We start from the raw sequence: 12,489 nt of genomic DNA, 5'->3' as shown, positions 1-12,489 counted from the left end.
AACGCGCCTGTAAATTTAAGGCACGTTAAATGCTAACACGTCTATACATTTCTATGGGTGCATTAGCGTTTAACACGCATAAACCATGTACACGTGTTAAAAATGCTAACACGCCCATAGCACCGCTTAGTAAACATAGGCGTTTGTCTGTTACAGAACTGATAGCAAACACTGTTGATATTACCCTTGCAATAAGGCTTAGATATGGTATTTAATTTCTATGGGGAAAAACCCACCACAAGTATGAGCAGTTACAATATACATTGAGGCTTCAACCTGCCCATTCATGCAGTTTTTACAAAAATTCTTAAAAACTTGCTGCAATTTAGTAAAAGGACCCCTTAGGGGCTCTTTACTGAAAGTTAGCATGCTAATTGAATTAGTATGCAGTAAATGCTAAGAAGCACATAAGATATAAAATGGATTTCTTAGCATTTTGCATGCTAATTCCAATAGTGTTCGCTAAGGTTTAGTTAAAGGGCCCTTAAATCTCCATTACCTGAGGCAAACAATGTCAGCATAATAAAAATCTAACAAGCATGCATTTGAACATTCAAATAACATAGATATAATGCTAATGCTTTTCTACAATTCATCTTATGTTATGTATTTATTACCTGCCTTCTCCTAGTAAGGTCCAAAGCAAAGTCACAAATTAAGAATCTAGTGAATAGCACTAGGAATATTACAATTATTTTCCCTTAGCCCAGCTGGGGTGTAATATTTATTCTACTATATATCTCAGGCAGGAAAAGAAATAAGACAGGCACAAAGGGAGGGTCTTTGAGTGATGGACACACATACCACAGCTATTAGTTTCACTTCAAAGTGCATATTGTGGCTATTGTTTATTATTTCTGTGGAATATTTATTTTATTGTGAATGGTATACTGGAAAAGGCAAAGAAGGTAAGAAAAGGGAAGACTGACCTGGTCTAGAGAGGGTCTCTGATTGGAGTGCTGTGACCTCCCAGGAGATCGGTGGTGATGGTGGTGATGGTGGTGGTGGTGATGGTGATGTTCATCTTCATAATTGTCTGCCATCAGTTTCATTCTGTTCTGTGTCTGCAGGAAACGGAGAGGGGGAAGGAGGAGAAAATCACATGAAAAGACAACAGATCTAAAACATTCTTGGCAATGTTTATAGCACATGTAGGTCTCCTTTTGTTTCCGAGTTTAGAGAAGTTGTTTTAGGTATACTCAAGGACGGCTAGCGTGGTTGCACACAGGTGCATGGCGTTATTTCCTTTATGCATTGACATTCCTTTTTCTTATGTTGTTTATTAGACTCTATAACAATAAAATCAGCAAATCTGTTCCAAAAAAAAAAATCTTCCTATGGCATCAGCTACTGTAGCAAACAGTTTAGAAGCTTCTACTATATATTATTATTATATTGGTAAACCCTGGAAGGAGCCTATTCTGCAAAGAACATAGGTGACTCCTTTCATTTATAAAATACTAGTATAACAGCAAAGCAATAAAATCATAACGGTTATGTCTACTAAAGGGCTTTAAGTCCTAACATGCTTACAATGCATGAACACGCTAACCGCAAAGAGCATTAAAGTGTTTTGCAGTAAGTAATCTTTTTAGGCATGCTAAGTACGTAGTATTTATTTTTTCTAGGGGGGGATTTGAGGCACTGAGAATGGGCGTGGAAACACTATTCAACTAGCATGTTGATATTTTTGCATGCTAACTGGTTAGTGCGTCTATTATGAAGGAGCCTTTACCGCTTCCTAAATATCAGACAGTAATTGCTTCCGCGTCAATGTTTTTCAGCTTACACATGCCAATGTTTGAAAATGCCCTATTTTCTGGGAGCGCTGGAGACGGGCTTAGCACACAGGAAAGTCCTGCGTTAGGATGTGCTAATTCCGTTTCCAGGATCCTTTAGTAGACCTACCCCTAAACTGGGAGAAAACACTTATGCCAGCCATAATATTGATAAGTTACCCATATGTAAGTCCCACTCACACTCTGCACAGACTCTGCCTATGTGTATGTCTGCCTGTAAAATATGCACAGCGTAAGATACATGCAGATTTACAGAATAATGCTTAGGTGGAATTTTGGCACATATGTGCACAAATACATAAATACATGCACTTATGAAATTATTCTAATGAATTACGAATGTACTTTATAGAAATACCCTCTTAGGGGTGAAATCTATAAATGGTGCCTAAAAAATTGGCGACAAAATAAAAACACTTAAGCACTATTCTATAAGCTGCACCTAAAGTTAGGCACAGTTTATAGAACAGCGCTTAAGTCCTGAGGGTTGTGCTTACATGTAGGCATGTAAATTTGCACCAATGAAAGCGTGGTACAAATACCCGCACCTAAATTTAGGCACAGAGCCCTCATATTCTGTAATTTTGCATGTAACCAAAAGCCATACCCACAATCTCCCTGGAAATGACCATGAACCTCCCATTTCCACACTCCCTTTTCCGGGACATGCATAAAATTTAGGAACAAATCATGTGCCTAAATTTATGCTTGTACATGTTGATTGCTTTCAATTAGCACCAATAATTGCTTGTTAAAAAGCCAATTATCGCCACTAATTGATTTGTTATTCAATTAAATTGTACAGGCAAATTGGATGCATGCAATTTTTGGCGACTTTTATAGAATTAGGGTGTTAAAGGGTACCATGACCAGCTCTGTCCTGTCCAGGTAGGCAAGATGACCAAAAAGGAGGTGTAAACCTCACGTAACCGTGAGCAGTAAACAAAATAGTGAGGTTGATCCAAAGAGGATATCAAGGAGTCTTTATTGCAGTGGCGTACCAAGGGGGGGCAGTGGGTGCGGTCCGCCCCGGGTGCACGCCACTGGGGGGGGGTGCCGCGCACCTGTCGGCTCTTCTCGTTCCGTGCTCCCTCTGCCCCGGAACAGGTTACTTCCTGTTCTGGGGCACAGGGAGCATGGAACGAGCGAAGCCGACAGGTGCGCGGCACCCCCCAGCAGGTAAAAATGCACCCGGGGGGGGGTGTCCTTTCGCCAGGGGGGAGTGGGTGTCCTTTCGCCGGGGGTGGGGGAGTCACGCTGCACCCGGCGAGGAGCGCATTGGCGATCCTCCCCGGGTGTCAGCCACCCTAGGAACATCACTGCTTTATTGTAAATAGCTTAAAGACATTTTTTATACATATTTTCCATTTTTTATTTATGTTTTTTGTTTTAACATACAATTTCTTCATTCATACACCAAAATGTATTACCACACAATATATGTATATTTTGCTGATTTGCACTTTTACATTTGTCTTTTAAATGCCTTTTTAATCCAATGTTTTCACAGTATCTGTTTTTACGAAATTCTATTCAAGTGTCACTCAACTTCATTTGATGTGCTATTCGATTATTTACTTGATTATTTATTCATTATAAGTTTTTATTTATTGATGGTTGTTTTATGTTCATGTTTTATGTAGATCTACCTGACCCCTGAGGCAGGCCATTGTGCCGAAACACGGCCGTGTCGGGCCGTCTTTAAGCTGTTTACAATAAAGACTTCTTGATATCCTCTTTGGATCCACCTCACTATTTTGTTTACCTTCCAGGTAGACACCATCTACTGCCAATGAAATGTCATTCGTGGAAGAACAGATCTGGAATACTTTGCTGTTGGCTGGTTAAACGCTTCCAGTTTCTGAAAGGCATACAGGGCAATTCTACAAACTGGAGCTTGGAGGTAGGCACCATTTACACACTGACAGGTAGGCACCTATGTACACTAGGTGCTATTCTATAAGGTAGTTCCTAACTCCAAGAGGGCACACATGCAGGTGGAGCACGGGTGGGCCATGGGGGTGTCTCTTAGTTACACGTGTATTTTATACACTATAAATTATGCGTGTCATTTGGGGCACTTAGGTGCACCAACTTACTCCTACCATTGAAATACATAGCATAAGAGAGCGTGCCAATACACGAGAGCGCCTCTGCCGATATTACACTAGTATTCTATAATGGAATTTTGGTGCCAAAATGGCCATTATAGAATTAGCAGTAAAACAGAGGCACCAATTTATAGAATTGCCCGGACAGTGTCTCTATTGTAGTGGATGTACACAGAAGAATTTTTTTTTCATTTTTAGATTTTGTGTTCATTTCACACATTCATATTAATGATGTCTTAAAACTCATTCCACATAAATCAACTTTACCCGTGGTAATTTATAATTTTTAAAAATCTTTTTCTGTTTTTCATTTCAACAAAATGACACAAAACAATACACTTGCTTTAGGAAATATATGCTCTATGCTTTAAAGAAATACTTTGATAAAGATTAAAGTGGAAAACAAAAACAAAAGCAAACATCTTTCATTCAATATTGCTACAACAGTTCACCAATTAGGGAGACTAGAAGCCAGAAAATCAGGGAATATACAGAGGAAAATAATATGCTATCAGCTTAGCTAATCAATAATCAATTTGGACAGTTTTGATTTTCTCATTTTTAGTTCACTTTGATTTATTTATTTGTATTATGCCTTTTAACATAATGAACAAAGAAAATATGTGCGGGAACACCTACTTTCCACCCCCTGACACGCTGTTCTACCACTTAACCACAAAATTGCAGGCATTCTATACATTCACGCGTGCAATTGACACTTAAATTTGGATACCCAATTAGAGACTTGTCCCTTTAACTGCACAGCTGCTTCCTCTGAAGTACTCGGAAAGCTTCCAACACCTAATACACCCTAACTCTGTCTGTTAACATCTGTTAGGTACAAACCATAGCACCAAATATACCCCTAAGTAAGACGATTGTATTGCATCCTAAGGGCCCTGTTTACTAAGATGTGCTAGGGTTTTTAGTGCACACTAAATGCTAGAGACACCCATTTATAAGCTACAAAAAAGTGTCCTAAATGACCAGGGGACTCATTAGACTTGCAAAATTCCATAGAGGGGCATAATCGAAAGGGGCGCCCAAGTTTTCCTGAGGACGTCCTTGCAGGACGTCCCAATGAAGGGACGGGGAAACCTGAATTTTCGAAATAAGATGGACGTCCATCTTTTGCTTCAATAATACGGTTGGGGACGCCCAAATTTTGACATTTAGGTCATCCCTAGAGATGGTCGTCCTTAGACTTGGTCTTTTCTGATTTTCGGCGATAATGGAAACTAAGGACGCCCATCTCAGAAACGACCAAATGCAAGCCCTTTGCTTGTGGGAGGAGCCAGCATTCGTAGTGCACTGGTCCCCCTCACATGCCAGGACCCTAGGGGGCACTGCAGTGCACTTCAGAAAAAGCTTCCAGGTACATAGCTCCCTTACCTTGTGTACTGAGCCCCCCAAACCCCACTACCCACAACTGTACACCACTACCATAGCCCTTACGGGTGAAGGGGGGCACCTAGATGTGGGTACAGTGGGTTTCTGGTGGGTTTTGGAGGGCTCACATTTACCACCACAAGTGTAACAGGTAGGGGGGGGGGGGCCTGGGTCCGCCTGCCTGAAGTGCACGGCACCCACTAAAACTGCTCCAGGGACATGCATACTGCTGCGATGTACCTGAGTATGACATTTGAGGCTGGCATAGAGACTGGCAAAAAATATTTTGAACATTTTTTTGAGGGTGGGAGGGGGTTAGTGACCACTGGGGGAGTAAAGGGAGGTCATCCCCGATTCCCTCCAGTGGTCATCTGGTCAGTTCGGGCACCTTTTCGTGGCTTGGTCGTAACCAAAAAAGGACCAAGTAAAGTTGTCCAAGTGCTCGTCAGGGACACTCTTCTTTTTCGATTATGGGTCGAGGATGCCCATATGTTAGGCACGCCCAAGTCCCCCCTTCGCCATGCCTCCAACACGCCCCCGGGAACTTGGTCATCCCCGCGACAGAAAGCAGTTGGAGATGCCCAAAATTGGCTTTCGATTATGCCGATTTGGGCGACCCTGGGAGAAGGATGCCCATCTTCCGATTTGTGTTGAAAGATGGGTGTCCTTCTCTTTCGAAAATAAGCCTGATAGTAACCTATTGAACATTACTTACCAGCCTCAGATGTTATACTCATGTCCATTAGAGCAGCATGCAGGCCCCTGAAGAAGTCTAGAGGTGGGTGCAGTGCACTGCAGACAGGTGGACCCAGGCCCATACCTCTCCCTACCTGTTACACTTGTGGTACAAACTGTGAGCCCTCCAAAACTCACCAGAACCCCACTGTACCCACATATAGGTGCCCCCTTCACCCATAAGGGCTATTGTAGCTGTGTAGAGTTGGGGTTGCTGGTTTTGGGGGGCTCAGCAGACTAAATAAGGGAACAACAGTAAGATGTGTACTAGGGAGCATTTTTTTTAATCCACTGCAGTGCACTCTAGAGTGCCCCATTGCTGCACTGTGATGTCTGTGTGGCCAGTCTACTAAGAATTTTGGCTCCTCCTACATCCTAATGGCTTGGTTTTGTGCATTTTTCACTTGGACATTTTGTTTTCGACAATGGACCAAAAAGATAAACCCACAGAGCACAAAATCATTTAGCAAATTGCCATTTTCAAAAAAAAAAAAAAAAAAAAAGAGACATTTTTCTGTTTTGAAAATGGCTATATTCTCCACTTCAATTTTGGATGTTTTTAGCAAAACATCCAAAGTTACTACTTATCATTTCTAAAGCGCTACTAGACGTACGCAGCGCTGTACACTTGAACATGAAGAGACAGTCCCTGCTCGACAGAGCTTACAATCCAAAGTTGAACTTAAGATGTCATATCAAAAATGCCTCTCTAAGCGTATTCTATAACATAGTAACGTCGAGGGGAATTTTTAATATGACATCTAAGTCTGACACTGGACATTTTGCTCAAAACGTCCATAATCCGAATAGCAAATATTGTCATTTTTGAAATAGCAAGACAACTTCTTTTTTTTTTTTTTTCAAAAATGGTCACTTGCTAGATGTTTTTGTGCTCTGTGCATTTATCTTTTTGGTTCATTTAAAAAAAAAAATGAAAAACACACAAAATCAAGCCATTGGGATGTAGGAGGAGCCAGCATTCTTAGTAGACTGGCCACACAGACATCCTAGCAGAGCAGTGGGGCACTGCAGTGGACTTCACCTCAAAGATCCCAGGTACACATCTCATCATTGTTCCATTATATTGTATAGTGAGCCCTATAAAACCCACCCAAAACTTACTGCACCCAACTATACGTAACTACAATAGCCCTTATTTATTTATTTATTTCAGTACATTTATACCCCGCCTTTTGCCATAGTGTTACAGCCCCAAAGCGGCTTACAATGAACTAATCAAAATAAATCAAAATAAATACATTACAGTTACAATTTAGAAACTAGAGTGGGAGAACAGGAAAGGAAGGGGAAAAAAAGACACAGATGACCAACGAAAGTCCTGGTGGGCCAAGAAGAGGGACGAAAAACCAGGCTGACGTAGAGAAGACCAGCAAGATGATCCCCAATTCGGGACAGCAGCAGGGCCCAGATGGACAAAATGAAGCTGGAGACAAACTATCCACAGCGACGCAGCCATCTGAGCAGGGAACAAGATGGCAGACCAACGGCCGTCTTCTGCTTCCTCAACTGCCGGGACACTCCAGCCAGGGACCCTCCATCACAGCGACTCCGAGGAACAGCTGATTCGCGTCGAGACGGGTTCCTCCTCCACCACGTTGAAATGGAAACAGAAAGATGCAGCGCCGGAAACACTCACAGGCAGGGGGCATGCAGGGACAGACACCAGGAAGAAGACCAGCGGCCCCGGAAAGGAAGCGCGATGCACAAGCGAAGGGAAGTACAATGTGCGAGCGGTGACCTGAAGCAGCCCGAAATCCGCTATCAGCATGATGTTTTGGCTGAGCCCGAACACAGGCCAGATCCACCTCAGTGAACGGACAAGGTAAGCGCGACATCAGCACGATGTTCAATCGGTGACCGGGTCTGACCCGCTGGCAGCTCAAGATCTTCGCAACAACAGTCCCCTTTTAGCCCAACAACAGCCCCCTTTTAGCCCAAGATCAGCCCTACTGAAGCCAGCAGATTGTGCAATGCACAGGATGCACGGTTTGGCTCAATTTAAGCCCAATGTTAAGTCCGGTAAAACTAGGACACCTGTAGCTAGCCGACAGCGTGATGTTTAGTCGGCGGCCATATTTAGTCGGCTGCAGGTGTCACCTATATGTGGGTACTGTAGGTTTTTGGTGGGTTTTGAAGGGCTCACACTTTCCACCACATGTGTAACAGTTAGAGTGGATTAGTGGACTAGACAGAACCGATCTCTTATCACTTGTTACAGCCCAAGCTATATGTGATACCATAATGCATTCTTCTTAATGCAATACCATTTGTAATTCTGTCAACCAGAAATGGCAATCGCCACCACGGTAAATGTAAGCCACATTGAGCCTGCAAATTGGTGGGGAAATGTGGGATACAAATGCTACAAATAAAAAATGGTCCTGGGGTCCCCTTCTCCACAGTACACTGCACCGACCACTACTCCAGGGACCTGCCTGCTGGCCATAACATCTGAGGCTGTCATAGACGCTGGTATGTATTGTTTCTTTTACATCTTTGGGTGGGTGGGTGGGAGGGAGGGGGTCAGTGACCATGGGGGGGGGGGGGGGGGTTAAGGGAGGTCATTCCTTTATTCCTCCAGTGGTTATCTGGACATTTAAGGCATTTTTTGTGGCTTCGTAATTATTAAAACAGGTTTAGTTCAAAATGTCTTAGTTTTTGTCCTGGACAATTTTGTTTTGTTCCATTATGGCTGAAAAACATCCAGGTCTTGCCCGAATCCCACCCTTAACACACCCCTGACACTCCCCCTTGAGATCTGGACACATTGCAGATGAACTGCACAGAAAAAAGGACTGGCAAATGGGTTTTGAAAATACTGTTTTGGATGTTTTGGTGAGAAAAACATCCAAATGCTGTGTTATGCCATTTTTTAAGACATTTTTTCTCTTTTGAAAATGAGCCCCATAATAACATAGACAAAAACCTGTATGGTCCATCCGGTCTGCCCAACAAGATAAACTCATAGCATAAGGTATGATGTGATAGGAAGTCTGTCCAGCACTGTCATTGTTCTAAAACCTCTGAAGTTGTGTGAATTGGACCGTGCAGATCTAAAATGGGTGTGGCTATGGGATTGGCATGTGCGGGTCATGGGCGTTCCTAAAATGTACACGCGGTCTTATAGAATATGCCCAATCTGCACGTTGTTTGCTTTTATACCAGGTTTTGGTTGTCGTAAATGGCCATGACTAAATTTAGTCACAGGAACTAACTTTAAGTGAGGTTTATAGAATAACGACGTGCGTTTTTTTCAGTGCTGATTTTTTTAGGCGCCATATATAGAATCTAGCCCTATATATGCAAAACTTAGCAGGCACAGATGAGTGGCTCATCTGATTTGGTCATTTGATACACCTTTTTCTTTTCTTTGCTGATGATATCCAGCTTTATGTTTAGTTTGGTGAGGGCCACCAGGAGAAAACTGAATTTTCAAAATGCTTACGTTATTGCTAACTATTGAAAACTGAATCCATCTAAGGTTTATGATTTTCAACAACCTTAAATTACAGTAAAGGCCATTTACTACAGTTGAAATACCAGGTGATAAGCACAGGAGTGTGTTTGGATTGCACTATGAAAGCACAAATAATCTCAAGTTTCAGAAAATTGTCCCAATTATCTTACGTATCTGTTCTTGCAAGGTAAGTGCCTGAATCTCGACATCTCCGATAGCGCAAGACTTGAGAAAAGATGGAATTGGATAACTACTTAAGAGAATAACCTGATTCTTGTTCATATTCAATTTTAACCAATTAAATGGTTAGCACAGTGGGCTGAGAACTGGACTTGATTCCTACTGTGGCTCCTTGTGACCCTGGGCAAGTCACCTAAGCTTCCTTTGCTCCAGATACAAAAATTTAGATTGTGAGCCCCCTAAGAGCAGAGAAAGTACCTGTAGGTAATATGTAAACTGCTCTGGTTATATCACAGAAAGGCAGTATTATCAAGAATATAATAAATATTTTTATGCCTCTCTAGATCAGGCAGAACCAAAATGTGCACCTGGCTTCACGTACAAGCGGCAATTTTAGATGAGAAATAATATGTGTATTTTTACTTTCTAAAATTGTTACTTTATACATGTATACTGGCTATATCCACTTATGCAGCCAGTTCTAAAATTGCCTCCTTAATGGCCAATACAGTATGTAACTTTAAAACACTCGACACATCCAATCAATTTATCTTACTTTAGCTGACAACCTCTTGAATGATTATAACAATGTGTCTTAACTGAAGAGTCTATGTAAACAGCGTGCCTTTGTCAGCTAAAAAAGTCTAAACTAGTCTACCTACAAGGTCAAAATGTCAATTATTTGCCATAGTGACTCCCCCATAGTGCCATCAACCAAGAAAGTATAATGGAAGATGACTCTGAATTAACTGTTTGAAAGTCTATGGGTCATCAGTACTGCACGCATGTCAGGCTTTACAATCAGCATTCTTGGTAATGTAGAGCCAAATGGAATATTACCAACTCACATTTGAAAAGCTGAGTTGGATTCTTTTTTTCTTTAAAACAAGCAGGCACCTAACAGACACTAAAAACTGCATACTCTACAAACAAAACAATGGCAAAGTCGTACATCGTATAAACGACGTACGACCACCTAAACTTCCAGAAATCACTAAAAACCAACCTGTTTAAAAAGGCATACCCTACCGATCCAATTTAAATGCCTAATCTCTGCAACACAACCAAACTAAAGCACGTAATGGACATAATACAACTCTTCCGTTCTCCGATTCCCTAATGTGGCTGTGCCACATAAGTACATAAGTACGTGGAGGGGCATAATCGAACGTCGCCGGCGAAATAGATCGCCGGCGATCTATTTTGGCGGCAGCGCAACAGCTGGCCGGAACCGTATTTTTGAAAAAGATGGCCGGCCATCTTTTTTTCCAATAATACGGTTTAGCCCGGCCAAATGCCAGAATTCGCCGGGGTTGAGATCGCCGGTTTTGTTTTTCAGCGATAATGGAAAAAATTGATGGCCATCTCAAACCCGGCGAAATGCAAGGCATTTGGTCATGGGAGGAGCCAGCATTCGTAGTGCACTGGCCCCCCTGACATGCCAGGACATGAACTGGGCACCCTAGGGGTCAGTGCGGTGGATTTCAGAAAAAGCTCCCACATGCATAGCTCCCTTACTTTGGGTGCTGAGCCCCCCACCCCCCCCAAAACCCACTACCCACAAATGTACAACACTACTGTAGCTCTTAGGGGTGAAGGGGGCAACTACATGTGGGTACAGTGGGTTTTGGAGGGCTCCCATTACCAGCACAAGTGTTACAGGTGGGGGGGGATGGGCATGGGTCCGCCTGCCTTAAGTGCACTGTGGTACCCACTAAAAGTGCTCTAGGGACCTGCATACACGCAGGCCTCTAGGACTTGTTGCTGCTGTATAACCTTGGCACACCAGTTGACACCTGAAGACTAATCTCTTTGAAAAAGTCCTTTATTTGAATAAGCACATTTACTCACAGTTAACTGCAGATCTGAGGTTGTGCCCCACTGGCAAAGAGTCTCCCTGGTACTGAGATTAGCAGCAGGTCAGAGCTGACAGAATGGTGTACAATGCCCTCTTTCAGCAACATTCAAGGTAATAACTAAGGTCTCTAACGTGGGTAATACATGAAAGGGATCTAAAACTGGCTTATAAAAATGGCCACTACCTCATGGTCTACCAGAAACAAGCAGGGCACACTCTGACCCAGTTAGCAGGGGGAAAAGCACCATGGGAGTAGAGCCCACTACCTTACACCCACCATAATGCTTTGCTGATGTGACTCTGCAGTGCACCTAACAGAAAAGGTGTCACACTCACCCGAGAGCCACATCACAACCAGGGAAAGGCTGTCAGAGGATAGAACACATTCTTGCTGTCATGGAGGTGGGTACGGCATTTGAGGCTGGCATAGAGGCTGGCAAAATATGTTTATAATTGTGTTTTTTAGTGTGGGAGGGGGTTGGTGACCACTGGGGGAGTACGGGGAGGTCATCTGGTGAGTTGGGGCACCTTTTTGAGGCATGGTCATGAAAATAAAAGGACCAAGTACACCCGGCAAAATACTGCTTAACGCCGCTTTTTTTTGTTCCATTATCCGCGAAAGCCGGCCATCTGGAAGCCACGCCCATGCCCGCCAATGTCCCGCCTTCGCTAAGCCGCCGACACGCTCCCTTGAACTTTCACCGGCGAGGCGACGGGAAAGCGGCGATGCTGTCAAAAAAGCAGCTTTTGATTATACCGTTTTTGCTGCTTTTAAGAAATAGCCGGCCATCTCCCGATTTATGTCATGAAATGGCCGGCGATCACTTTCGAAAATAAGCCTGATAAGTACATAAGTATTGCCATACTGGGAAAGACCAAAGGTCCATCGAGCCCAGCATCCTGTTTCCAACAGTGGCCAATCCAGTGGTTTTGCTTTTC

At 43.0% G+C, this 12,489-nt stretch overlaps 1 protein-coding gene across 1 annotated transcript in view; it reads right to left on the bottom strand.

Annotated features, from left to right (window-relative positions):
• Nucleotides 1–484: 484 nt before the first annotated feature.
• The window catches only part of ERC2 (ELKS/RAB6-interacting/CAST family member 2), a 692,745-nt gene continuing 680,740 nt past the window's right edge, over nt 485–12,489 (bottom strand). Inside the window, 2 exon segments of the mRNA XM_030206769.1 lie at nt 485–499; nt 930–1,064. Coding sequence (XP_030062629.1) covers nt 485–499; nt 930–1,064 — 150 coding nt within the window.

The sequence above is a fragment of the Microcaecilia unicolor genome, chromosome 6, assembly GCF_901765095.1.
Source record: "Microcaecilia unicolor chromosome 6, aMicUni1.1, whole genome shotgun sequence".
Taxonomy (NCBI): domain Eukaryota; kingdom Metazoa; phylum Chordata; class Amphibia; order Gymnophiona; family Siphonopidae; genus Microcaecilia; species Microcaecilia unicolor.
Note: the sequence above shows the minus strand (reverse complement) of the source record. Positions and strands in the feature narration are given on the sequence as shown.